The following is a 27,314-nucleotide window of genomic DNA, read 5'->3' on the forward strand; positions in this document are numbered from 1 at the left end:
ATCTACATGTAGACTGGAAAAGTCATATGGGCAAAGGTAGCCTAGATGAGGAGCTTATAGAATGTTTCTGGGATAATTTCTTATGTTCTGGAGCCAACCAGAGAGAAGGCTATACTAGACCTCTTATTGTGCAACGAGATGGGATTAATTAATGACCTCATAGTGAAGGCACCCCTAGGTGGCAGCAACCATAATATGCTTGAATTTTACATTCAGTTTGAGGGACAGACGAGTGGGTCCGAGACTATGTTTTTAATCTTAAATAAGGGCAATTATGAGGGCATAAAAGTAGAGCTGACTGAAGTGAATTGGGGTAGGCAATTTCAGGTCACTTTCAGATCAGCCATATTCTTATTAAATGGCAGAGCAGGCTTGAGGGGCTGAATGGCCTGCTCCTTGTTCATATGTTCGTGTGAATGTTCATATGACTAGGGGACACAGATTTAAGACGTTAGACAAGAGATGCAAGAGGGATTGTGAGGGAGGACTTTTTACACAGCAAATGATAATGACCTGGGATTCGCTGTCCACAAGGATGGTGGATACAGAAACAAAGATTTCAAAAGAAAATTGAATTGGTACTTGAAGGAAATAAACTTGTAGGGCTACAGTTGACTGAGCAGGGGAGTGGGACTGGCTGAATTGCTCTGTGGGGAGGCGATATGAACTCAATGAGCTGAATGGCAGCCTTCTGTGCCCTCTATGACAATGACAAGTAGAACTCTGTGGTCTGACTCATTCTTTACTAAGCTAATGATGCAAATAGCACAGTTATAACACTGATACAATGCCAGGAAGTACTGTATTAACCCTCCCTCTCAATACAGGTTCAAAATATTCAACTTAATTATTCAAATTAAAACTACTTGACTTCTACGTTCTGTGTACATGGGAGATGGAGTATGTCTTCATCAAACCCTTTTCAATTCCAACATGGTATCTGGTAAAGCACATTTATCTAACTGACTGATTTGTATTATGATTGCCTGATTTGATCTACTGAAAACATACATCTCTATTGTACAAATGACAGGGAATGATTCCTAATTTAGGCTAATTGGTGGTGCACTGTGAGTTAGTCCTTCATGCTGGCAACAAATGACTATTTCAAAGTGCATATTTTTACTAGGCTGCTAAAAATCTGGGATATGTCTTAATTTTACATCAAGATTATTAGTACTCTGCTTGAAGAATGTACATAGCTAAACTGAATGGCTTTCACATTTATTGTGAGATTTACTTAAATGAACACATCTAAACTTTTTACACCAAATTCTGTACAAATTGAAATACTTTGGCCTGAGTTTGGGCCATAACAGTTTCAATGAAGAGAGTTTATTTGTTGGAATATCTTTTGGAATCTCATTTTTTAAATCATAGGTCAAGAATTTAACTTGGGACCCTTGGTTTTTCTATTTGTTCTTGAGACATCAATGATATTTGCAGTATCTTGGACCTTCATCATGGTGATTGCCTATTAAAGGATGAGCCTTAATGGCTTGGTTGTGGGGATGGGGTCATGTGTAGATCAGAGCAGGTTGGCATGGCAGATTTCCTTCCTGGACATTTGTGGACACAAAACAGCAATTTCCATGGGATTTTTCCACTGTGCCAGCTCACAAATTACAATATTTATTGAATTTAGCTTCACAATTGCACCATGGCAAGCTGTTAACTTGAGGGTTACTAGTCCAGTAGAAATAGCCACTGCATTACTGACTATATGCGACCTTTACCCACTGATCTTTTGGGGGAAGTGACGTACAGTACCCTTAGAGAGAGAAGACCAAGAGTAGCAAGTGCACTGATTATTGCAGTAAATATTTATAAAATATCCAGATGAAGAGTGGATATTCAACATATTCTAAATATAATTATGAACAAAATCACAGATGATGGGCTACACAGATGACTGGCGTTGGGCGTGCTCGGTGGCTGAGCGGACAATATGGTGAGAATCCAGAAATCGGATTCACGACAGCATGAAACCAGCTTGCGATCGTTAGCTCAGCCCATCTATGGCAGGCCACGTTTCCCGCCATCAGAGTCGAGAACTTCATTGTAATACATCAGCATATCATTATAAGGCCAGCTCACCAGAATCGTTCCCCACACCGGTGGATGGTCCGCCCACGTCGGCGGGAAAACACGCCGGTGCAGAACACGTCTTGGCAAGTGTGACGTGCAGAAGTCAGGACTTACCACCAGGGCCTTTCTCACATCGCGGACATCCAAGGAGCAGAAGATGCTGGAGTGTGACGGCAGCAGCACACTGGAGGAACGCCCAGGGCATGCTGGGTGGATTCTCATGGACATGGCTCTGCTGCGAAGCAGCTCATGAAAGGTGGAAAGTCACCGTTGAGGATCTGCTCACGCCGGATGATGGTCGAGGGGAAGGAAAGGAAGATGTACAGAGAGTGGGAGAGGAAGGTCTAGGATCGACTGGGAGAATAATAGGTGTTAGGATGGGGTGAAGTTGAGGGGGAGTGGCAGAAATGAAGGTGCCAGGATGGGGTGAGGGAGTACTGGGGAAGAGGGGTAACAGGGAAGAAGACCGCAGCTAGGGAGGTAGGTGTAAGGGGAAGGTGGAAGGTGTAAAGGAAGGGGTGCAGGGAGGGGAGGAGTCTGGGGTGGGGGAGGAATGCAGAGAGGGGAGGGACTCTTAGGGGGAGGGAGGAGTGCAGGAAGGAGAAGGAGTCTGGAAGGGGGAGGGAGGACTGTGGAGCGGAGGAGTCTGGGAGGAGGGAGGAAGGAGTGTGGAGAGGGGAGGAAGTCTGGGTGGAGGGAGGGAGGAGTGCGGAGGAAGGAGTGCAGAGAGGAGAGGGAGTGCGGAGAAAGAAGGTCTAAGAGAGGCGAAGGACTAAGGGTGGGTGAGTCCGGGGGCGCGGGGGAGAAGGGGTCCAGAAAGGGTGATGTCTAGGTGAATATTCAAGGGAAAGCTCTGAGGAGTCCATGACTACCTCTTAGGGAGTGAACTGAGGGTGGGCGTGGATTGAGCGAATGATGAGAATCACTGAGGGCAGAGTGAGGCAGTGGGAGGGAGGATGAGGGCTCGACAGTAGTGGTAGAATGGACAGCATCGGTGATTGGTGGGGACTCAGAGGCAGACAAGGACCCTGGTGATGGGAAGGATGAGGTTGGGGAGGTGAATGTGGATGGGGGCAGATTTTTGGGAAGGAAGGGAATCATGCACGTTCACCTGGACATCCCCGAAGGGGAAGGGTTGTGGCTGGTAGGTCATGAGGGGAGGTGGAAGGTGATGCCAGCCAGTGGGTAGGGGGAGGAGGGGTCAAAAGTGATGGGGGAAAGGAAATGGGTGACTGGGGGAAGGGAAAGGATGGGGGAGTGAATGAAGAATTGAATCACCACCATGCTGTCCAAATTGAAAGTGAAACGAGAGTTGTGGTGGGCGAGATCAGGTGCTGCATGGGAGTGTGAGATGCAGGTCAGCTCAGATGGACAACTGAAAGTGAACCCCAGCAGGCAGCATTCAAAATGCTCAGGACATTGAGGTAAGTGTGATATGGGAAGGATCTGCGTGCATGAGAGAATCGGAATCAGGCCACACACATACTTCTCCCTCCAGAATCACTCATTGGCCAGCTGCTCCCTCTGCGGTGACAGAGGACGAGGTTGAGGGGGTCACAGGCAAAGAGGACTCAGAGGGAGAGGACAGCCTCTGAGATTCCCGAGTAAATGACCCAGGGGTGTCCAGCTGCAACTCCTCCTCCCTCTGGGTGCCCAGGGGCCCCGACCTGACTCCTTGAGGGGAAGGAGTACCTGGGGGGATGTCAAGGTGCCTCATTTCCCTCTCGTATCACCACTGCAGGAACTCACCCACGGATCCTGTGATGGAGTGCAGGTCTGCACACATCTCCGCATTCTGCTGGACCAGGGTCTCCATGGCGTCTGCCATCCTCCCCATGGAGATCTCCATATGCGCACATGTGGGCAGCACTTCATCAGAGACCAGGCGGACACACTCCTCTGACTTGTGAGCCACTCTGTTGAGGGCTTCCAACAGCTCTGCATGATCTTCCCATGCCTTCTGCTGACTCTCCAGGATGAGTTGGAAGGCCAAATCCAGAGGCTCGTCATGTGACTTGGACCTCACAGATGCCTCTTCCCCAGCAGTCCTCTCAGTGCTGAATTCTGCTCGCACGAACCTGCCTCCTGCTGCTGCGGACATATATCCATGTGGTGAATGCCAGATTGTGAACCCGCGCCTGCTCTAGATCTAGGTCCCACCGAGGTGTGTGTCTCTGCACTGTTGGAGGGTGTGGGTAAGCACTGTGACGGGTCTTCCAGGCTGCTTATTTCCAGCTCTTCAATGGAGGAGGTGTCCTCTTGGCTGGTGAGGACATGGATGGAGCTGAGGGTCTGGTTGGCTGAGGGTGTTGGTCGCTTGGCAGAGCTCCCTGTGAACCAAAGTAGAGATAATTAGTATATGGCAGCAGAATCAAAAGCAGGAGAGACAGCACTCACAGTTGTGTTGATAGAGGGATGATGTGGTGCAGAATCCCCACGAGGGTGTTTGCCACCGACCTCACCTTCACCACAGGCATGGTCCATGTCCTTACCATTCAGCACAATGGCACACTCCTCAAAGTGAGTGAGGGACCTAACGTGGGCAACTGCACCCCCAGTCTGGGACCTCTCCCTGCTGATGCGAGCAAGCTTCTCCTGAGTGGAAACATGGAGAGTGTGAGGGCAGGACACATAGCACTGACTGGAATGTTTGTGGGGTGAACGGAGCCATGGACAGGATGAAGACACGAGCTCAAGAGGGTATGAGCCTGATGGAGATGTGAGGGTGTGTGTGAGAGTTAGTGGTGTCATCCCTTGAGATGCGAGAACCCTGTGGATTTATGATGGGTTTATGAACATGTGATGAGTTGAGAATGATGAGAAGTGTGAGTTACCCTGGCAGAATGGATGAGACCATTCATCTTGTAGCTGTTCTCTTCTGCAGGGCATTGGCGCTGACCACCACTGCCTCCGGCTTCCATGCTGAATTGGTGATACAGCTGCCCCTCCTGTTGCCAGAGCAGGGCTAGAGGACATCATGGCCTCCATGGTGTCCAAAAGGCATTCAAGGTACGTGTCACTAAACAAGGGGGCTGCAGTCTTTTTGTCTTCCATGCGGCAGTCCTGGGCTGGAAGCACTGAGAGGTGTGCGTGTGGCTGCACTTTAAATATCGCGTCTGGTGTGATGAAGTGGCAAGGTGATGATGTGACGAGCGAATGAGAGCCCACCCACCCGCCCGCCATTGAAACGGCATGTTTCCCGGAAATGCATAATTAATGAGGCAGGTTTGGGATGATACAGTGTTAGAAGCTGCAATTTTGGCCAGCTGGTAAAATAGTGTTTTACCCACCCGCTACCGCACTTAGTGCAAATCTGGGACGATTCCGCCCTCCGTCTTTTGCATTGTTCAGTACTGTCATAAAATCTCATGTAGAAAGGATAGCGTTTAGACCTGTTATCTTTACAATTAATCATTCAGGATGAAGATGTTAGGTGACTAAAGGCAAGGAAAATTGGCAGAAGCTAAAATCGGCATTTTGAGGAAACAGGGAAGATGGGGATGTAAAGATTTTGGAATATGGGGATCTTGTGGGGCAAAAAGTTCTCAGAGTAATTATGTCACCACTCCCCATTTTTCAAAGTAGAACATGAAAATTTCTTCAAGCCAGGTGCATAGATAAATTCAAACTGGTTACTTCTGATCAAAAGCCCTGGAGCAAACTGGATTAGAGCATAAACCTCCAACTATTCCCCAAACATTTTGGCTTTCGTATAGAGTTTTTAGCCCAGGAATAATCAGTGACCAATCACCTTAAATTGATCTCCCAAACTCCAATTTACACTATCAAACCTTAAAAACTACCCCACTCTTACAGGTGTGAATTTGTATCCAGATTGGAATTCCCGTCAGTATTATTAGAGTTTCGCTGTGGCCGGCAATAGTCCTCCAGTTTCAAAACTTTTAAACCGTATCCCCCTTCAGACTGTTATTACCATTTTCAGGAAAACAAATCAGAATCCGAGCCGGTCTAAACAAACAGTTTTATAGAACATTCTCACGGCCCATTTCATTCACTAGCAGGAAGCTTCCATGTACAAATCCGCACACACAGAGTTGCCTCCTCCTTTTTCACAGCACTTCAATTTTTACTGTGGGACTTTTCACCTTAATAATTTAGCATGTGCTTTTTAAAGGGGAGGGCAGGGGGAGGAGAAAAACAAATGACATCACTCGTCATCTTCAGGTACCTTTACAAAGGCCTGTAATTGAAACTTTAAGAAGTTAATTCAACAAACAACTAAAAAGGAAACCTTCAAGATTCTTACATCAAAGAAACAAAGAAGATGGAGCTCCCCAGAGCCTGTGTTTCACCTCTACAACATTTCCAAGCTTCTTTAACTTAAAATGTAATTTGTTTTTTTTTCAATTCTGTGTATACCTTCTTAATTTACTTTCACTCACTTTCAGTTTCACTAGAATTTTCATGTTTAGTTTTCTGTGCCACGGAAGCCAGGTATCAGCTTCAGTGATGGTTTCAACTTTCAGCTTCTTTTCCTGTGTCTCTTTCTGACCATTAATTCAGCAGCTCATTATTATAATGTAAACCTCACTGCACCAGGTTTGTCCCCTCCCAGTTACAGTCGAGATAACAGTACCACACTGCCGCAGCTGACCCATAATTTTCTAACCTAAACAGAAAATTTATAAACCTTCAACAAGGACCTCGTTCCCTCTTCAGTAGTTCTACTCTACTCTGGAACTAAGTGCACATTGGACAGTTTTTCAAACTCGTTGTCCCTTACAGCTGGAAAATACCAGCAATAATATACACATCATACAAGCGACAAACTTAAAATAACATCCAAGACAGGATGACAAAGAATTAAACAACTTTTAGATCTGTGCACAATACTAATATATATATATATATAAACTAAACAGTCGTTCATTTACAAATCAGAAAATCTCTAAACGTAAACGATCCCGATTGTTCGCAGAGCATTTTAACCTTTACTGCAGGTTTCTTTCATTTCCTTTTCCTTCTTCTCACCTGCTTTTGGTCCACCAACCATACGTTGCCAGCCCATTTCTGAAATGTAGTGATATTTATTTCTTCATCCCAACTCCATAATCTACTTGTTACATCTCCATTATCTCTCACCTTTTGCTCCTGTCTGTAGACTCTCTCTACAAGTTCCAATTTCCCTATTCTTATCCTAGCATTGATTCTTTAGATGCTGATTTTTATACGCCACTTTCCCTTTTGATTTAACTCTGCCTTATCAACTTTTTACTTTTTCAAATCAGTGTGTTCCTGAACAAACACAGCAACTTTCTTAAAAGGGACTCAACCACCAGAGTCAAATACTCTAACAGGAGGACCTTCAGTTCCTCCATACTACAATTCTTATTGTTGTTTGGTAGTTCAGAACTAGAGAATTGCTGAAAAAAGAGGCATGTCAAAGCTTTTTGTCTTGCATTCATTAGGACACTTCGCAAGAATACCAATATAAGAGGAAAAAATTGTTGTTCTCCCCTTATATTGGTATTCTTGAAGTGTCCTGATGAGTGCAAGACAAAAAGCTTCGACATGTCTCTTTTTTCAGCAATACGACAATTCTTATTCAGCTCATTTAATATTTCCTGAATGGGCTGAGCTACCTTTTTGAATGGAACCTATTTGCTCGTGTTGCAAAACAATTGGCAAGATACAACATTTTCCCCCAACTTACTCCATAGATTTTCCAATAATGGCCTATCTGGCATTGCCTCTCAGAAGATTTAACTACTGGACGGTTTTGCCGATCGCTCCCATGGTTTCCCCATTCGACACGTACGCCCATGACCAGGTAGACGGTGCCAACAGTTGCCTGTAAATCACACCCAAACGCCTGGTTTAGAGTAGTCAAGTTCCAGAGGTGCCAGATTATATAGATTTTTGAATACAGACATCTTAACCACTCCTTGGCCCAACAGGCATGGACACTGAATGCTTTGGTTAGTACCACAAGTTTTTAAGCTCAATTAGCATTCACAAAATTGATACTTAACAATGGCAATAGTTGTAACAGTGAACTGTGGTTCTTGGTCTCCAAAGTTACTAGGGCATCACTTTCTTGGTTATGATCTATTGATTGTGGTATCGTCTTCTCTTGAGGTATGCCAGAGATGTCTCAAAGTGCCCTTTTATCCTGTCACGAGAGCCTTCCCATGCCATGTTAAGCTATAGTTGTCTCTGGTCAGCATAATTGGGCCAAGATTACCTCATTAGTTGTCCATAGGCATGGCCTGGGCCAACATGTAAGCCCTCACAGATGTTTCCTATTTTTTCCCTTTTGCAGACAATCCAAAGCTCACATGTCTGCTGACATCAATCATTTCTGCCATTTTACACTTTCGCAACTTCTATTCACTATTATTCTTAACATAGAATGGAAAAGCAAATTTTCCAGCATTTACTCAGACAAAGGTCATGGTCCTTTCCTAATCCATACATTATCTGGTAGAGATACATTTCATCATGTTTGTATATTCTAACACTCAGCTGATCTTCATCAGTTTGCCTTGCAGTTACATCAATATATTTATTCATTTAAAAAAATCAAATTATCAAAAAGGATACACCACTTGACCTTTGTTTCACAACAATCCAGGTTAGAAAACTCTAGCCCAGCCATCTAATCTCACTTCCCCTTCTACAACTGGTGAGCTGAGTACCCATACTATAGCATGAGTAATGTTATATTTTAGCTTTTTGTGAACAATCATAACCATCATGCTTTGCTGCTTAGCTTTTAACCATATAGTTGTCCATAAATAAGATTGTGTGTAGATATCAATCAAATCTGATTATCTAAAGATACATGGATCCCACAGGGAGCATTTTGGTGGGGGTGAGGGGGTATCGGAGAGAGGCTGAAAGTGCTGCTTTGTGAGAAGAGGGGAGAAGTTAGGAGCAGCATTTTGGAATGAGTGGAGATTTCTAGCGTTAGCTAGAAATTAGAGGGAAAATAGTGAAAGCCAGCCCTGCTTATTTGGGACAAAGAATGACTCATGAGCGCTGAAGAAGGGAAGAGTTTGGGACAAATAAGAAGAGCAGAAATACACCCTTAACAAGTTTGGTGTGTTAGGAGCATGCTGGGCTTAATTGGAGGGAGAGGGAGTTGAGAGACTTTGTAATTTTTCTATGTGATAGTCTGCTGGTTCTGTTGTTTTTGTTTAAAAAAACCCTTAAAATTACAAAGATTAAGAATGCGTAAAATTAACCCAAACACTTCCTTTTGAGTACAAAAAATTAAAATACCCCAATTCAATGCCATCAACGTTTTTCAGTGCATTTAACAACTTGTTTTTACTTGATAAGATTGTTTTCATATATAGCATTTTGTGGGCTGTCTTAGCTTTGATTAGGTTGTTCTATAGGTTTGCACATGTGCCAACTTCTACAGCACAATGGATGTGAATACATAGTTCCTTCGCAGAATGCCTTGAATGCCTTCACTATGCCAACATTATTTGATTTGGGAAAAAAAGCATATGGTCAGATGATTAAAGTGCCACTAGTGACAAAGCCCTAAGTTCTGGAATTCTGTTCCTAAACCTTTCCACTTCTCTAGCTTTCTGTCTCTCTACTTCTCTTTCCTTCTTTAAGATGCTCCTCCAAACCTACCTTTGTGACTAAGTTTTGGCCATCTAGCCAAATATATCCTTGTGTGGCTTGGAGTCAAATTTTTTCTGATAACTTTCCTGAAAAGCATCTTGGGACATGTTACAACATAAAGGCTCTTTATAGATACAAGTTATCTTGTGAAGAAATTCAGCCATGACAGCTTAAAGGATACAATAGTTCGTTTTCCATTGAGGGCTTAAAAGGTTAAAAGAGTTCATCTTTCTAATACTGAGGCCCTGAAATAAATGCTTATCTCATCCTCCCAGGAACCCTGCACGACAACCACAAAGGATAACTCTCTAAGATGATTTTCTGCCGAAAGTCCAAAAACATAGTCAACTCAATTGTGACAAACTGACTAAAGCTGAAACTGGAGCCAATGAATCATGTCCAATTTGCATATCCTGAAACTTGTGAGAAAAGTTATTGTTCATGGAATAAAAGGGACAGTAGCAATGTGGATTATAAAATTGGCTGAGAAATAGGAAGCAGGAAGTAATGACCAATTCTTCGGGCTGGAGGAAGGTTTGTAGTGGAGTTCCCAAGGGGTCAGTATTGGGACACTTGCTTTTCTTGATATATATTAATGATCTAGATCTTGGTGTACAAGGGACAATTTCAAAGTTTATGGATGATACGAAGCTTGGGAGCGTTGTGAACTGTGAGGAGGATGGTGTGAAACTTCAAAAGGACATAGACAAGTTGGTGGAGTGGGCCAGATGAAGTTCAATGCGGAGAAGTGTGAGGTGATGCATTTTGGTAGGAAGAACATGGACAGACAATATAAAATAAGGGGTGAAATTTTGAAGGGGCTGCAGGGGAAAAAAGACTTGGGTATATATGTGCGTAGACCATTTAAGGTGGCAGGACAGGTGGAGAGAGCAGTTAATAAAGCATATAGGATCCTGGGCTTTATTAATAGGGGCATAGAGTACAAGAGCAAGGAGGTTATGCTGAATTTATATAAGGCACTCGTTAGACCTCAGCTGAAGTATTGCGCACAGTTCTGGTCGCCACATCATAGGAAGGATGTGAACACATTGGAGAGAGTGCAGAAGAGGTTTACAAGAATGGTTCCAGGGATGAGAAACTTCAGCTACGAGGATAGATTGGAGAGGTTGGGACTGTTTTCCTTGGAGAGGAGAAGGGTGAGAGGAGATTTGATGGTGGTTTTCAAGATCATGAGGGGGCTGGACAGAGTAGATAGGGAGAAATTGTTCCCTCTCGTAAAAGGATCAAGAAAGAGAGGGCACAGATTTAAAGTTATTTGCAAAAGAAGCATATTTGACGCCAGAAAAAACTTTATTGCACAACGAGTGGTTCGGGTCTGGAATGCACTGCCTGGAAGTGTGGTGGAGGCAGGTTCAGTCAAGAGGGCATTAGATGATTATTTGAATAGAAACAATGTGCAGGGTACGGGGGAAAAGGCAGGGCAATGGCACTAGGTCATAATGCTCATTTGGAGAGCCGGTGCAGATATGATGGGCTGAATGGCCTCCTTCTGTGCCATTAAAATTCTGTGATTCTGTGAAACCACAGCAGAATTATGAAAATGTTGACAAACATAAGTATTTGTAGTTTATAAATATATGGCATACTTGGAAAATAAAATGAGACTAACTTTACTTGGAAATTAAAGGGGGACCAACCTTGCTTTGAATTGAGACACAAATTGGAAATAAGCTAGAAAAGCAGTATAAACATTGAAAGCTCCCATTGTTTCTTCAGAATCGCTGTGCTCACTTCAGCGTCTCTTGTAAAAGCCTGGCAATTAGAGCAGGGCCATGAGGAATCTCCCTGGGTCAGAGACACCTTGCTAACTCTATAGTCATCTACTACTAAATCGGGGATTTAAGGTAAATGTAGTTTTATAATTGATGGATATCTTATTTAAATATGTTAATGTAACAATATTTGGATTTCAAAATTGGATTCTCAATTTGAAATAAAATTCTGTTTTCTATCTTTTCCAAATAACTTAATGTTGTGATTGATAGCCTCACTAGCTCTGAATTCCCTGCTTGGTTTTTAATAAACTTGTATATCGTTTGAGGGCCCTCAACCGTGTCCGGCCCATCTCCCATGCATCCGCCCTCACACCTTCCTCTCCCTCCCAGAACCATGATAGGATCCCCCTTGTCCTTACTTATCACCCCACCAGCCTCCGCATCCAAAGGATCATCCTCCGCCATTTCCGCCAACTCCAGCATGATGCCACCGCCAAACACATCATCCCTTCACCCTCCCCGGCAGCATTCCGCAGGGATCGTTCCCTCCGGGACACCCTGGTCTACTTCTCCATCACCCCCCACACCTCAACCCCCTCCCACGGCACCTTCCCATGCAGCCACAGAAGGTGCAACACCTGCCCCTTCACTTCCCCTCTCCTCACCGTCCAAGGGCCCAAACACTCCTTTCAAGTGAAGCAGCATTTCACTTACACTTCCCTCAATTTAGTCTACTACATTCGCTGCTCCCAATGCGGTTTCCTCTACATTGGAGAGACCAAACGCAGACTGGGTGACCGCTTTGCGGAACACCTTCAGTCTGTCCGCAAGCATGATCCAGACCTCCCTGTCGCTTGCCATTTCAACACTCCACCCTGCTCTCATGCCCACATGTCTGTCATTGGCCTGTTGCAATGTTCCAGTTAAGCTCAACGCAAATTGGAGGAACAGCAACTCATCTTCCGACTAGGCACTTTACAGCCTTCCGGACTGAATATTGAGTTCAACAACTTTAGATCATGAGTTCTCTCCTCCATCCCCACCCCCTTTCCGATCCCCCTTTTTTCCAATAATTTATATAGATTTTTCTTTTCTCACCTATTTCCATTATTTTTAAGTGTATTTCCATCCATTGTTTTACCTCTACCTTTTAGTCTATTTCAATCCCTTCCCCCCACCCCACCCCCACTAGGGCTATCTGTACCTTGCTCGTCCTGCTTTCTACCCTTAATATCACCTATTAGCACATTCCTTAGATAATAGCACCACCGTCAACACCTCTTTGTCCTTTTGTCTATGACATCTTTTGGCTATCTCCACCTATCACTGGCCCTCTATCCAGCTCTACAGGTCCAACCCACCCCCCCCCACCCACCCCCCCACTCCCTCCCCACCCCCCCCCACCCCCTCCCCACCCCCCCCACCCCCTCCCCAACCCCTCCCCACCCCCCCTCCGCCCCCCACCCCCTCCCCTCCCCCCCCCAAAACAGCTTATATTTTACCTCTTTTCTATTTTTCCTTAGTTCTATTGAAGAGTCATACGGACTCGAAATGTTAACTGTGTTCCTCTCCACAGATGCTGTCAGACCTGCTGAGTTTTACCAGGTATTTTTATTTTTGTTTTGTATATCGTTTATATTGTTTCTATTTATATGGGTGCTTGCTTTGAGATAAGGAACAACAGAGCGTAGAAGTCTTGAGATAAGAGGGAAAGAACAACAACATGACTGACATCATTTGAAGGTGTGTGAAAGTGAGGTAGAGTATGTGAATGTTAGGCCTGAGTCCTTACATGACAAAGTAAGGCTAACATTGCTCACATGAATTGTGACTGGACACAGAGAAGGGTTAATGGGATAAAAGTCTGGAGACCCTCTCAAGTAAGGCCATGCAGTGGAGAAAACAGGAAAGCAGAATACAAGAGACAAGAAGAGAGAGAAACAGAGAAGAGCGTGAAGACCATAAGCTCCATAAAGAGAAGTTATTGTGCACTCACTGCCTAGTCTTAATATGGGAAGCATATAGCTGCATTAAATTGTCAATCACTGCCTGAGTTTATTGCTATAATTTACCTGATGACTTAAACTTGTTCTGACCTTCTGATTAAAGTAGTTTCATGACTGAACTTTTTGCCAGTCCATTCCCATAACATTTAGGGGTTCAAACCGCACGCCCAACGTAAAATTCTGGCCACAGATTTTTTGGCAATTTGAATTCATAACCCATTGCAGGAATCAATATTTCTCAGTTGCTCATAATTATGGATGTGTGAATGTGATTGTTGAGTCTGTTTATTTCAATGTAAGATCATGTGGCAAGAAAAATATAAAAACTGAATTGCATTTTAAATTAGAGTTACTGGTTTGGGTATTATTTTCATTGAAAATTTATTTTTGTAATTGTGGGAGAATCACTGAACAGTTTGTTTTGTAAAAGATAAGCTTCAGCTTTGAAACCTTGAAGATGTTTGGCAGAGATCCAATTTGGACTGTTTAAAATATTTTGCTTTGATTTGACTAGAAATTGTTGAAAAAAAGAACTGCTATTCTTTTTTGGAGTTTTAAAGAAATGTGTTTAGTTACCAAATATTGTTTTGAATTAAATTGGGAGTATTAAGGTTAACTAACCTGTTGTGAAAACTAGAATTTCATTGGTGTCCTTGGTGACATTCTCGTTATTATGTCAAGATATATTTTTTAAATTCACTGATAGGTTTGAGTGTTGCTGGCTAAGCCAGCATTCATTGCTCATCCCTACTTGCCCTTGAGAAGGTGGTGGTGAGCTGCCTTCTTGAACCGTTGTGGTCCATGTGGTGTAGGTACACCCACAGCGCTGTTAGGGAGGAAGTTTCAGGATTTTGACCCAACGGCGTCAAACCAACCCAAGGAACGGCGATATATTTCCAAGTCAGGATGGTAAGTGGCTTGGAGAGGAACTTCCAGGTGGTAGTGTTCCCATGTGTCTGCACTTATTAAGGCAATCCTCAACAATTAAATAATTATTAATAATAGTAAATTATAAAGGGATAATCGAAAAGAAAGAGCTTAAACAAGGAACCAGCACACATAACTGCTAGGGATCATGTAATTTAGTTTAGTAGGGTACAAAGATACAGGCTTTCTGCGCAGAAAATCAGAAGTATTGCAGAAGTATTAAGGGGAAGCCTTAAACCAATGCTTCTCAAGGTGTCGAAGAGTTGGACACTTTAAACAAGCAGTTTTTTGTGTCCTGCTATTCAAACAGCTAAAACTACTCTGGGATTTAAGGTCATACTTTGCTTTAAATATTTGATGGATATCCTAAGAGATTTTGGTCAGTAGCATTTTTTGAATCAATTTTGTTGGCTTCAATATTAGAACTAAGACTATATTTTTCATCTTTCTATAGCCTTTAACGTTGCGATGTACACTTTTAAGTGTATTGCATGTTAAACGGTTCTTTAATAAACTTGTAAATAAGTTAGTAAAATATAACCTCTCACATAGTTTTCTGAACCGACTTAAGAACCCCCTTCTGTATTCTCCTAAAGTGGGGATATTTTTGAAGATAGACCCCTGGACACTTATAATATCTGGGTATTTATAACCTAGCTGAAAATGACTTAAAAAGCAACCTGGAAGAAGGTAATATCCCTTGATGATGATGTTCCTTGGGGAGAAAAATTGTTCACTTGCTCAGACCTAAACAAGTGTCTGTGGGAAGTGACTATTTTGAACTCAAGTGAGGGCGATTATCAGTGAGCGCTCATGATCTGGGATAGCCCCCAAAAGGGGTCAGGGTTATAATTCACTTCACACACATCTAAAGCTTGGCAGTTTTGGGTTTTAAATGATCAATGATGTGAATTGGAATTTGGGATATTTGAGTTGATTCTGGTTAATAATCACCCTGGTGGTAGCAAACAAATCGTGCGTTGGAAACCTCCAACAAAAATGCCAAATTGTTTGGAAATGATTGGAGTTTAATCTAAAATGTCATTTTCTGGGATAAGAATGTTGTCCTTTTGAAATGATAACGTTACTAATGATTTTTAATATTTTCAATCCTTAAAGATTAAATTTGGGCTTTTGTGAAGAAAAGATACCAAAAGAACTTGGGCGGGGGGGAAAAAAAAATTTAAAACGGGATTTGGTTATTTTCTGATTGGGAAGGTTTTTCAAATGAAAGCTTGCGTAAAGTGACACAATTGCATGCGTATGAGAAGTTTCCTGCGGCCCCTTGAAAAACAAGCAGAGAAGTTGACCCTTTCTGCAGACACTGATTTTTAATTTACCACACTGCTTTTGTATTGCTGAATGTAAATATATATTTATTATTAGACATTAAATTTTATGTGCCTAAATTTACAGATATGTTTGGACGTATCAACCCATTGGACTCTTGGACAGATCCAAATGGATTCTCTATTTTTGTTTTTAAACAGTTGGTGATGGTTTCCAGGGCCATATCAGTATAAGACCACAGCAAGAGACCCAGAAGTTTTTACAAATTCAAGAACTTTTCTACAGCCTTCAATTTGGACCAAAAGTTTTGCCTTTCATAGACTTGGTCTTAACTATTCATGCCAATTTTTGCCAAGACAAAGTGCTTGAGAACTGGAGATATTGATGTTACTTCTAAACTGATTGCAAGCACTTCTGTGTTTGATATAAAAACACTATTTAAAACACCAAGCCTGGGTATAATTGTTTCTGAAATTGGAATTGATTAAATAAATTGATAAGAGATTCTACTCCACACACGCAAGGAAATTTACTTGAAGTTTAAGGGGATAATCACATGGTAATTTTTTTAAAAAATGCTAAACAGTCTAGATGGCTTTTGGGTATCAAAAAACAAAAGTTTATTTTGGAGAAGAATAGACTGAATGTTAATAAAACCTGTCAGCCCAACAACACCATTGCTATTTGAATTTGGATAATTTTGGAATGAAAAGAGTCAGACACAATTTAATGGGTTACTTTTGAGAAGATAAATTGTCAACTAAAATAAAGAATGAATGAACAAAATACGTTAAAGCCTGGAATCAACTGGAATGTTTGATTTTTATTTTAAAGATATTATGATAACATTTCATTTGAGAGCAAAGTTTCTCCAGGGCTCATGAATGAGATAGAATGGTAATTGATAGGATGCCAAACTTAGAATAAATGGTAGAAACAAGAAAAAGACACACCACCAAATGGGATTTTGAATGACTCAGCTTGGGTGTCATTCAATGGAATATATCAATCTGGCATCCATTTATATTTTAGTGAAAGTCAGGAAAGTGTAGATGAGACAAGTAAATTGATAGCTTTACCTGGAGATATTTGTGTTCTTACTTATGAACTTTTTAAGAGAACTGAATTTGATAGTCTGGCCATGACCTGAGCTATCATGCAGAGAAGGATAAGCAAAGATGTTCCGACAGACACCTCCTTCAATCTTTTAAGATCACCTGAAAGTCAAGAATGACTTGATTGAGTGGCATGATTTTGGGATACCACTGAGTTTGTGGAAGTATGATTTGTTACATATGAAGCAACTACCTACCATGTGAAAATGCATGGTTGAAATGCACTGAAGAACAGGTCCCAGACATGCACAACTACTTAATAAACAGCAAGATATGAAATGGTTAATCTGGCCGGTAGATTGAGACATTTTTAAATCAACAGGGCATTGGTACACATTCCATAGAGAAACTGATTTAAAAACAATTAGGATGGAATTAAACACACTGATCATAGTAAAAGTGAGTAAAATTAAAGTAAAAGGGATGAAGTTTGTATTGAGATAATTAAGGGCTTAGTAAAAACTATCCATAAGATGGATAAAAATAAAGAAGAACTGGAAAATCGTTTAAGTTCATGACTTATTGATGATATAATAAATTGTAACTTTCTGTACCATGAATTATGATTTTCTTTATCTGTATCATAATCTGTAGCCTGAATTGTATATACAGTAAGTATGTTCTAATAACTTATAATTCTAAGGAATATCAGGTGGGGAGTGCCAACCGGTTAGGAAAAGCTAAGTTAACAAGAAATCAATCGTGAGTAGTCGATAAGGATATCTGGCCCTCAAAGGGGCAAGTGTGTAAGATTGAGATTATTAATAAGGTTACTAACACTTAACTTTATTAGAAACTAACATTTGACTTTATTAGATACCCTTCTCTGTAGCATAATAGAGTGGGACAATTTAGAAACGGGGCATAATATAAAAGATGCCAAAGTAGACGGCTTATAGGAAATAATATCAATCTTTTAAAAAAGATGCTTTCTGCAGCTGAAAGCTAAACCTTAAAGTTGCCTGTGTAACCCAATGGAGGGGTGGGGGGCATATTTTGAGATGAAAAGCAACAGGATGTAGCAGCCTTCACATAAGAGGGAAAGAACAACGATGGATATGCAAAACATTACATGCCTAAATGAGGCTAGCATTGCTCACGTGAGCATTAGACTTGACACAGGGAGGGCTCAATTGGATAAAAGAGACCCTCACAAGTAAGGCATTGGGGCGGAGAAAACTGGAAACCAGAAGACAAAATATGAGACTATATCCAAGAAGAAAACAAGAGCACACTTTAAAGCAACTGAAGTGCTCCTCAATTTTATTGCTCTAAAAGTGTACCGCTTGATGTATTGTTAAGTGAGCCTGTCCAAATAAGAGTTCAACTACTTCTACGTGTTCTCACAAGTTGACTGGCAAGTTGAGAAGTTAGATGTGTTCTATGCTCTTGAAATTAAGGTGGCTCCTGACCACAATGTACTGTCATTAGACAGGGTTGTGGGAGGTTCTAGATGTGTTGTCATCATAAGAGATGATAACACCACACATGTCCATTTTACACCGACCCCGATATTGGGCACCATTTTACCATACCCACTGATCCGTGTACCACCAGCGGTAGTAGCAACAGTGAGATTTGATCATTAAGCTCTGTAAAAGGCATCCAGCAGTTTAAATTTTCACAGTTGATGCTAGATTGGTTTTTGAGCCTCTGCCACATGGGCTCAGTTACACATATCTTTGATATGTAAGCCCTTTAAACTACAATGGTATGTAATTTCCTGCCTTCTAACAGGCAAACACCATAAATTCATAGAAGTGTGTAGCACAAGGAGGCCATTTGGTCCGCTGTTTCTCACATAGCTCTTTACTAGAGCAAGTTAAAATGGATCTTGCTGCCTCATGCTCTCCCCTTAGCTGATAGACTAAAGAAGATAAATATTGAATGTGGATTTCGAGGTCAACTAGGTAAAATGCTGCAGAAATGTCAAAAAAGACTTGAGGAATAACGACCCAGTGGTAATTTTCACACACAATGTCATTAGCAACGTTGAGAAGTTTTGCTGCTGTGTGTAAGCTGGAAAACACATTCAAATAATTTAAAGAGAGAATTTTATGAAAAGTGGCTCTAAAAATGTTTTAAACGTTCTGCTGCATTGCGGAATATAGGAAGTGTTAAAGATCTGTACTATTAGATTAAAGAATGTATTGAAACAGCAGCTGGCTGCAGTTGATGGCAAAAGCAAGCAGATCTGGGTTTAAGGGCATACCTGAAGATAGCATTTAAGTTATGCTGTTCGGGAAGCTATCTGAGAATGAAAGGAACTCAAGGGAATGCCAATTTTATCTAATAATCCCTGGTTTTGCTGTTATTTAAGATCAGGGAATAAAAGGAATGGTTAGCCAACAAACATCCCATTGCTTTCTTACATGAATATTTGCTCATTACAAATCTTTGGTATTTCTATTTAAGAAAATTAACCTTTAAATGGTGAAACATTGCAATAAAAGGAACATAGGAATAGGAGTAGGCCATTTATTCATTTGTCCCACCACTGAATGAGAATGTGGATGATCTGTGACCTAACTCCATGGGCAGAATTTTACCCTTGGTGGGGGTGCTCAGTGGGGGTGGTTGGGAAGCCACCGGCGATCGGCACTGCACCACGATTTTACATGGGCGGGACAATTAAGGCCCGCCCAGCGTGGAACGCAAGCAGCAGCGCTGCTTGTGTGGATGGGGGGTGGGGGGGGGGGGGTGGGAGGAGGAGCGTGAGCAGGCCTAGCACAAACTTCACGCATGCGCGCGAAAGAGCGCTTCAATCTCCCTGAGGCACGGAGCTGCCTCAGGGAGATAAAGCACCATTTTTAAAAGATAATGAAGTGAATAGAAATGTCATAAAACATGTCCCCTCATGTGAATCTGTCACATGAGCAGAGGCATGTTTTTAATTCAAGTGTGAAATTTTTATTTCATTTTTATTTGCTTTAGGGAATCTCATCCTGCCCGTGGATGAGGTTTCCTAAAAAATGCAAAGGCCGCTTGGCGTTTTCACCTGCCCGCCAACCATAAGGTTGGATGGGCAGCGTAAATTTGAAATTAATTACCTTTTTAATGGCCTTAATAGGCCTTTTAATTGTGGGCGGGCGTGCTGCCCACTCCGGTGTGCACCTGCTGAATGAAATATCGCGGGACTACAGAATGACATCAGGATGCTCGCCCGCTGTCATCATGCGTCATTTTATGCTCGGCCAGGTCGACCATACGCCTGCCCACCGAGCTCAATATTCTGCCCCATATGACTTATATCCCTTAATAATTTTGTTATAAAGTCATGCTTAATATTAAAAATGACTATGTATATACTGGCTGAAAAAACACTGATTGAATATTAAAAGACAGAAACAGTATTCCAGTGACTTGAAACAGCAATTTCTAAAATGGCTGAAGGGTTGCATCACTGTTCCTTACAAATTTCAAATCCATTAGAATGGAGTCAACCTGTCTGTAGGAACCTATAAAAGACCTGAGAGGGACATGAATGAGCCACATCTCCTGACCCATTTGCAGAACACTCAGACAGCACCTTGGTGGAGAACAATTTATTAGATGTAATCACTTCAGATAGTGGACTCTGGCTGAGAGAGGAGCCCTTCCAACCATAATCTAATCAAGACAAAATCATGTGCCTGGAATCCAGTAGCCATGACCATATTTGGGTAACTGATCAGTTGTAGAGAGAGGATTATATGAATAGCCACCTAACCCTCTTTTTTTTGTTTAAGAAAATGTTTTTCTGCAGGCCACAGAAACAGAACACATGCCAAAGAGGCAGGACACCTGAGTGGGACTCTCTCTCTCTCCCTCTCATCTCTGTCTCTCCCTTGTCTCTTTCTCCATCCAGCCTGCAAGTTTGAGCCCTGTCTGCTGCACCACAGGAAGCATTTTAAAATTCAACACAGCAAATATTGACTTCGTAAGAATAGTGAAATCATCCGCCAACATACTTAAATCATCTCGATGCCAAATTCAGACGGACCCTCGAGCTCAGCCTGAAACCATCCAAGGCATCAATCTACAAGACCTGTAACTCTAAAAGGACTGCTTAACCCATCCTCCTTTGCATGTGTGTGTGTGTGTGTGTGTGTTTGCTTGTGTAATAAACACTATTCTCTTCCACTTTTAAAAAACCCTTACAAGGAAACCTGTCTGTGTCTTTTACAGTCACAGCACATAAACAGTTAAACACCCACAGAATTGGCAAGCATATCCTTTTTTAAAAAATCTGTTGCAGTCAAATGAGGAGTGGAAAAAGAGGGAACCATTCTACCCTTCCTCACTTGATGTAACAATTTGGATAACAAAAATCTATCAATTTCAGATTTAAGATTAGCAGTTGATTGACCATCAATTGCCATATGTTGACAAGAATTCCAAACTTATGCCATCTTTTCTGTGTAGAAGTGTTTCTGAATTTCATACCCAAAAGGCCTGACTCCAATTTTTAGACTATGCTCCCTAGCCCCATAGCCCAGATGTCCAACCATTAGAACTAGTTTCTCTCTATCTACCCCAACCTGTTCCCCTTAATATCTTGAAAACTTCAATCAAATTACTCCTTAACCTTCCAAATTCCAGAGTGTATAACCCTAATTTGTGTAATCTTCATAATTTAACCCTTGGATCCCAAGTATCATTCTGGTAAACCTAGGCTGCACTACCTTCATGGCCAATGTATCCTTCCAAAGATGTGCCCAGAACTGCTCATAGTGCTCCAGGTGTGGTCTATCCAGGGCTTTGTGTAGCTGAAGCATGACTTCTACCCCCTTATATTCTAGTCCTCTAGACATTAAGACTTTTTGATTATTTTCTGGACATTTTAATGATTTATGTACCTGGATCCCCACCTCCCCCTCCCCCTCCCCCTCCCCCACCCCCACCCCGCAAGTCTCTTTGGATCTCCACTGTTTCTAGCCTTGCACCATTTTAAGATTACCCTGTTCTATCCCTTTCAGGTCCAACGTGTATGACTTCATATTTGCTTACATTGAAATTTATTTGCCACTTTTTGCCTATTCACTTAATCTGTTTACACCTTTTTGTAATTTTATGCTTCCATCTACACTGTTTACAATGCTGCCCATCTTTGACATTGACAAATTTAGATAGAGTATATTTTATCCCATTATCTAAGTTGTTAATAAACACAGTGAATAGTCATAGCTCCAATTGTTATGACCCCCAGCTGAGATTATCCCTGGACAAGCCTGATCCCAGGGTGGAACCCAGCCTGATAGATCCTAACTTTTATTTGTTTAAGAAGGATTTTTCATGTGGCAGGCAGGCTTGGTAGGCGCGGAGCCAATCGTCGCCCGCGATCAGCCCCATGCCGCCATTTTACGCAGGTGGGCCAATTAAGGCCCGCCCCGTGTAATACACAGTTGGTAGCGCTTAGCGTTACCTGTACAGGCGGGGGGAGGAGGGAGAGTCGCGGCCAGTGGTCTTTCGCACATGTGCACGAAAGGGTGCTTCAATCTCCCTGAGGCACAGAGCAGCCTCATGGAGATTGAATCGATAATAAAATGAATAAAAGGTGTAAAAATCTATTTAGACATGTCCCTTCATGTGACCGTGTATGAAAATTTTTAAATTTATTAAATAAATGCTTTAGGGAATCTCATCCTGCGCATGGGTGAGGTTTCCTAAAAAACGTGAAGGCCTCTTGGCCTTTTCGCCTGCCCACCAACTTTAAAGTTGGACAGGCAGCGTTTAGAATAAATTTAATTAGATCCTTAATGGCCTTAATAGGCCATTTGCATATCGGTGTGTCCCCGCCTAATGAAACATCGCTCCTGAGTGCAATGATGTCAGGATGTACGCCCGACGTCATCGCGTGTCATTTTACACGTTGGCATATCAGGCCCGCCCCTCCATGCCAACCGGAAAATTCTGCCCTTTGTTTAAATACATGGAGAGTAGCTACTGAACAGAGTCACAGGAGTCAGCTGTTGAACTTTTTACAAAAGAATAAAATATTTATTAAACAAGAAAAGATGAACTACAATACAATACTGCTTCATCCACAACTACATTTTTATAGGTATATACAGATTTGTAAGGATGACACAAGCCAACAAAAGCAATCTTATACTTTAATGTGCACAGTACGTACTCAGTCCATGTAAACCTATGACACCCAGTGGTCAGACACAACACATTCTGACCTCAAGTGACAGATTTCACCTCAACAAAATGCCATGGATCTCTCCTCAACTCCCCCCAGATGCTTGTCACACCGTGAGCCAACCAGTCTCCTGAATTCCCTCCTTCGCATAAGATTTTCCCATTTCCACTCTCCAAGACCTCGCTTGGGAATCTTCTCCCAAATCGACGCTTTCTCTCGGACGCCTTCCACAAGGGGCCTCCCTTTGAACGGGTTTTGAACTCTCCTTCTGATGTTCCTCTTCCCTGGGTCACCACATGCATTCAAGCTGTCTTCCATACGCTCTCTCTCAGCATCTCGGCCTTAACAGTGCACCACTGCTTCACATGCCCATAGCAAAGAGTTACAGATCTTCAGTTGTCTCTTTGAACCTTCTTGCTTCTTGCAGGCTGTTCCCACTTTAAATCTGAAGCTGGATTTTTGCAGTTTTTCCTTTGCTTGGGACCTTTTTGTTTTTTTGGGATATTTGCAGTTCCCTCTCCCAGTGTCCAGTCTCTCTGGGCTCCTGGCTTCAGCTGAACTTAAAACTGCTGTTTCTTTAGTTGTGTGTGTATGTCTGTGGGAGGAACCTGCCTAAATGGCCCCCCTGTTGCCAGGCAACAGCACTATTCTTTCTTAGTCTTGTGATTACTTTTACTTTATAGGGGTCGTAAGCTTCTCATTAGACATGCACGTAGCCTTTTAAAGAGAAACTAAAACTCCATTTGACTTTTCTTAACACGCAAATACAGAAATACAAATCAAACTTAAACCTTAAACCTAAAACTCATTCCTAATGCCCATAAAAAGCAATATAACTTAAACTATCTCTATTTCCTAACACAATACAGATCCTTTTGGGAAATGACCAGTCACATCTTGCCAGTTAGACTACCTGCCCTTTATCTCTTTCCACTCAACCAGTTTCCTAACCAGGTCAATTATTTGACTTCAATTCCATAAACTTCAGCTTTAATTAACAGTTTCCTATGAGGAATTTAACAAGTGCCTTCTGTATCGGTCATATCAATGATCTCCATAGACATTCCTGTCTACTACTTTCATCATTTTTTTCAAAAAGAATATCAATCAGGTTCACTGGGCATGATCTACCCTTTACAAATCCATGCTGGCTCTCTCTGGTGTTCAGTTCCCATATCCTTACAGGCTTTAATAATTTTCCAACAAACTGATGTTAAACTAAGTGGTCTATAATTCCCTGGTTTCCCTCTACCACCTTTCTTAAATAGCACAATTTTTCAATCTAAAGAAAGAATTTCTGATTTGAGAGAACATTGGAAAGTTCTTCATTGATCAGATATCAAAGGAGTCTTAATTAATGAAATTTAATATATAAAAAGTGCAGTGTTTTGAGATTATTGCCTGTTTGAGCATTGAAAAAATTTTCATTTCAACTATATTAGGGTGGATTTCACCTTTCCCTACTGGAGGGAGCACAGAGAGAAAAATCTTGTGGATGGATTGCAGATCCCTTTCAAAACCACTGGATTTCCCTCTTTTAAATATAAGTAAGATGTGGGGCTGCAGGGTGTATTCTATTACCTAGCTTTGATGTTCCCGCCTGATCTTCTCCTTGACACTCTACACAGTAATACTTGACAGGCAGACCACAAAGGTGAAAATCTAACCATCACGTCATTGTAAGAAACTCAGGCTCATGTTTCTACAGGTTAATTTAAAAAAAAAACAGTCCACAGCTGTAGAAACAAAAGATGACTAGGAATTTTGGCAAACTCTTCCCAAAAGGAAATAGTGTCTTGTGCAGAGAGGGAGGGGTGCGGAATTAACCATAAAAATTTTTACCCACATCAGTGAGACAAAAGACAATTGTCTTTTAACATTGCAGTACCTTCTGCTGATATTTGTGCATGTAATATTCAAATTGTTTCTTTTTATAGAAAATAGCTAATCAGGAATATTGGCCTATGGAGGACGAGGGGAGGTTCGGGGAATTAGGTTTCTGATTTGATATTGTAGCTTTTATTGGCAGACCAATTAACCAATTCCATATGCAACAAGCCCAAGGGCTGAGGTTAAGTCTTCAGCTTCCCCTCTATCTGAAATGGAGGTATGTCTGCAGTAAGTTTAAAGAGGAAAGAGGAAGAAAAACTCTCTTCTTAAGATTCACTACAGCCAGCTTCAGGAATTACCAGCCTGAAAAGTTTGCATCATAATCATTACTCTGATTTTCTTGGACAGCAGCTGTTGAGAATGTTTCTGTTCAGGTCATTTACAACGCATTTAGACCTATCTTTTTCATGTCCCATAATCATCCGTTTTGCCTTGCACCTTCATCACTTTTGCGAGGTGTCAGCTGTGGCTCAGTTCATAGCACCTTTGCCTTTGAATCAGAAGGTTGTGGGTTCATGACCCACTCCCGGAAACCAAGAACTGTGAATGTACTCGAAAGAGTTACAATCTGTGACTGTTGATAACTCGAAAGAGTTTCATCACTTTTGCCATTTAATCTCCCCTGCCCTCCACTCTATCACAAACCTTTGAATCTTTTCTCCCCTGCTCCCTCCTTTCACTGCCTCTGTAATCATTTAAAATCTGAAATAATGGCCCATAACCTCTGTGGAGTGGCAATCAAACTACCTACTTACCTGGAAATGAAGCCATTCCTTTCTTGCCCCACCTTCCGACTCAGGCGGGTGAGAACTGTGTCGTGCAGCGGGTTCCCTGTGCCTTGTGTCGAGGGCAGGAAGGTCGGAGGTAAGGAAGCCACACCCCCTTTATTTACAGCACTAGCTGCCATAAAGCATGTATGTTTAAAGGACCAGCCATTTTGAGAAGCCAGGGAAAAGGTAAGTGGGCAGGATTGGGGGGTTGGGGGGATCAGGTGGTTAGGGGGTTTGATTAGTGGGGGTGGTCATGTAGTCGGGGAGGGTTTGGTCAGTGGGTAGGGGGTCGGGGGTGTAGGGTTGTTCAGGTGTCTGGTTGTGGGGGGGGTGGTTCAGTACTATAGTTACCCAAAAGTTAGAAGTGATTTTAATGCTTCTAACTTTTTCTCGGTAACAATCACTGTAAGACAGTCGGAACCATCCCAAGTTTGTGATTTAAATTGTTCTTTTGGATGGTTCCCAGTGCAGGGCAATTGCCCAATGGAACTTCTGGGGGTGGGGTGGGGAGGGGAGGGGTTTCCCCAGCGCATCTTTGGGGTAACCCCAGCTATGATGCCCCGGAGCTGGGAAACGATGGGATAGAAACTCTGTTTCACATCCCCATAGATGCTCCATGACCTGCTGAGTATTGCCAGAATCTTCTGTTTTATTTTCCTAATGTCCAGCATTTGCAGTATTTTGCTTTTGTGTTTGGTTATTCATAGGACATACTTTGTTACTTTCCATTTTACCAGGAGTGTTGTGAAATGCATTGAATATCAATAAAAGTCATATCTTACAAGCTTGCAGTGTGGATTAAGATCTAAAGGCATTGTTTTTTGAGCTGCAATCTCATGTCTCAAGGGGGCCTCTGTTTGTGAAATATGACAGCAATCTTAATGAGGTAGTAGGAATATCAAAGAAATCATCTGTTCCACCAAGGGGCAAATGGAAACACTCTGCATCAACCCCATGAACAGATCTTGTGGTACTGACGATCCACAGCCTCATTATGAGTGGGTTTTGAACCCTGATCTTGTGGCAGGCCTCAGCTGACCAACCTTCAGACTAGGTCACAAACTCAGATCTGCATTAAACCCAGACCTATCAGTAGGCTCAACTCAACCCTAGGACAGCTCTTTCAGGAGCAATGCTGGTGTGAAATTTCCTCACCTCAGCTAAGGCATGTGAACTGTTACTGGAACCACCGGCTATTGAGTGACAATTCACAGGAGCATATTACCCAACACTGCTTCTCTACATGTTTGTTTTTGCCTGTTTCACTCCCCTATCTCTCCTATTGGATCCGTCTTTACCCAGTCTCTGCCTCCTGTACTTCTCACTCCACTTCCTGCTGCACAGCACCATTCTTGTGTTGACATGCACTCAGAGACGCAAGGATCAGATCGAAATTGATAGCGGAGGCAAAGTGAACTTTTTGCTTTCTCAGTGACAGGAAGAGTAATGCTAACAATTGCAGTAAATATAACGCCATATTCCTTTGTGCTACAATTAGGAAAGAGTTGTGTTTTTATTGCTACGTAATTCTTTAATTTCATCTTACTTAGAGTTCAGTAATATACAGGGAAGTACAGAATTAAAGGAGGTCACAATATAAGATTTTTCAGTGGAAAAAGACTTTGTCATTCCTGCAAAATGGCCTCAGGAATGGATATTTGCCAGTCAAAGACATCCATACAATCTGAATTTTCCTTTATATTTTTCCAAGCTTGATTACTCCCATCTTTTCTAATTAAAAAAAACGACATCTGTCTTCAAGT

General features: G+C 42.0%; 1 protein-coding gene across 1 annotated transcript in view; it reads left to right on the forward strand.

The window, feature by feature from the left end:
• Window positions 1-16,309, forward strand: part of LOC144696719 (uncharacterized) — a 132,954-nt gene extending 116,645 nt beyond the window's left edge. Inside the window, exon 6 of the mRNA XM_078568361.1 lies at window positions 15,850-16,309. Coding sequence (XP_078424487.1) covers window positions 15,850-16,034 — 185 coding nt within the window. The 3' untranslated portion in view covers window positions 16,035-16,309. The remainder of the gene's footprint in view (window positions 1-15,849) is intronic.
• The last annotated feature ends 11,005 nt before the right edge of the window (window positions 16,310-27,314 follow it).

Source organism: Cetorhinus maximus, chromosome 22, assembly GCF_964194155.1.
Source record: "Cetorhinus maximus chromosome 22, sCetMax3.hap1.1, whole genome shotgun sequence".
NCBI classification, from domain to species: domain Eukaryota; kingdom Metazoa; phylum Chordata; class Chondrichthyes; order Lamniformes; family Cetorhinidae; genus Cetorhinus; species Cetorhinus maximus.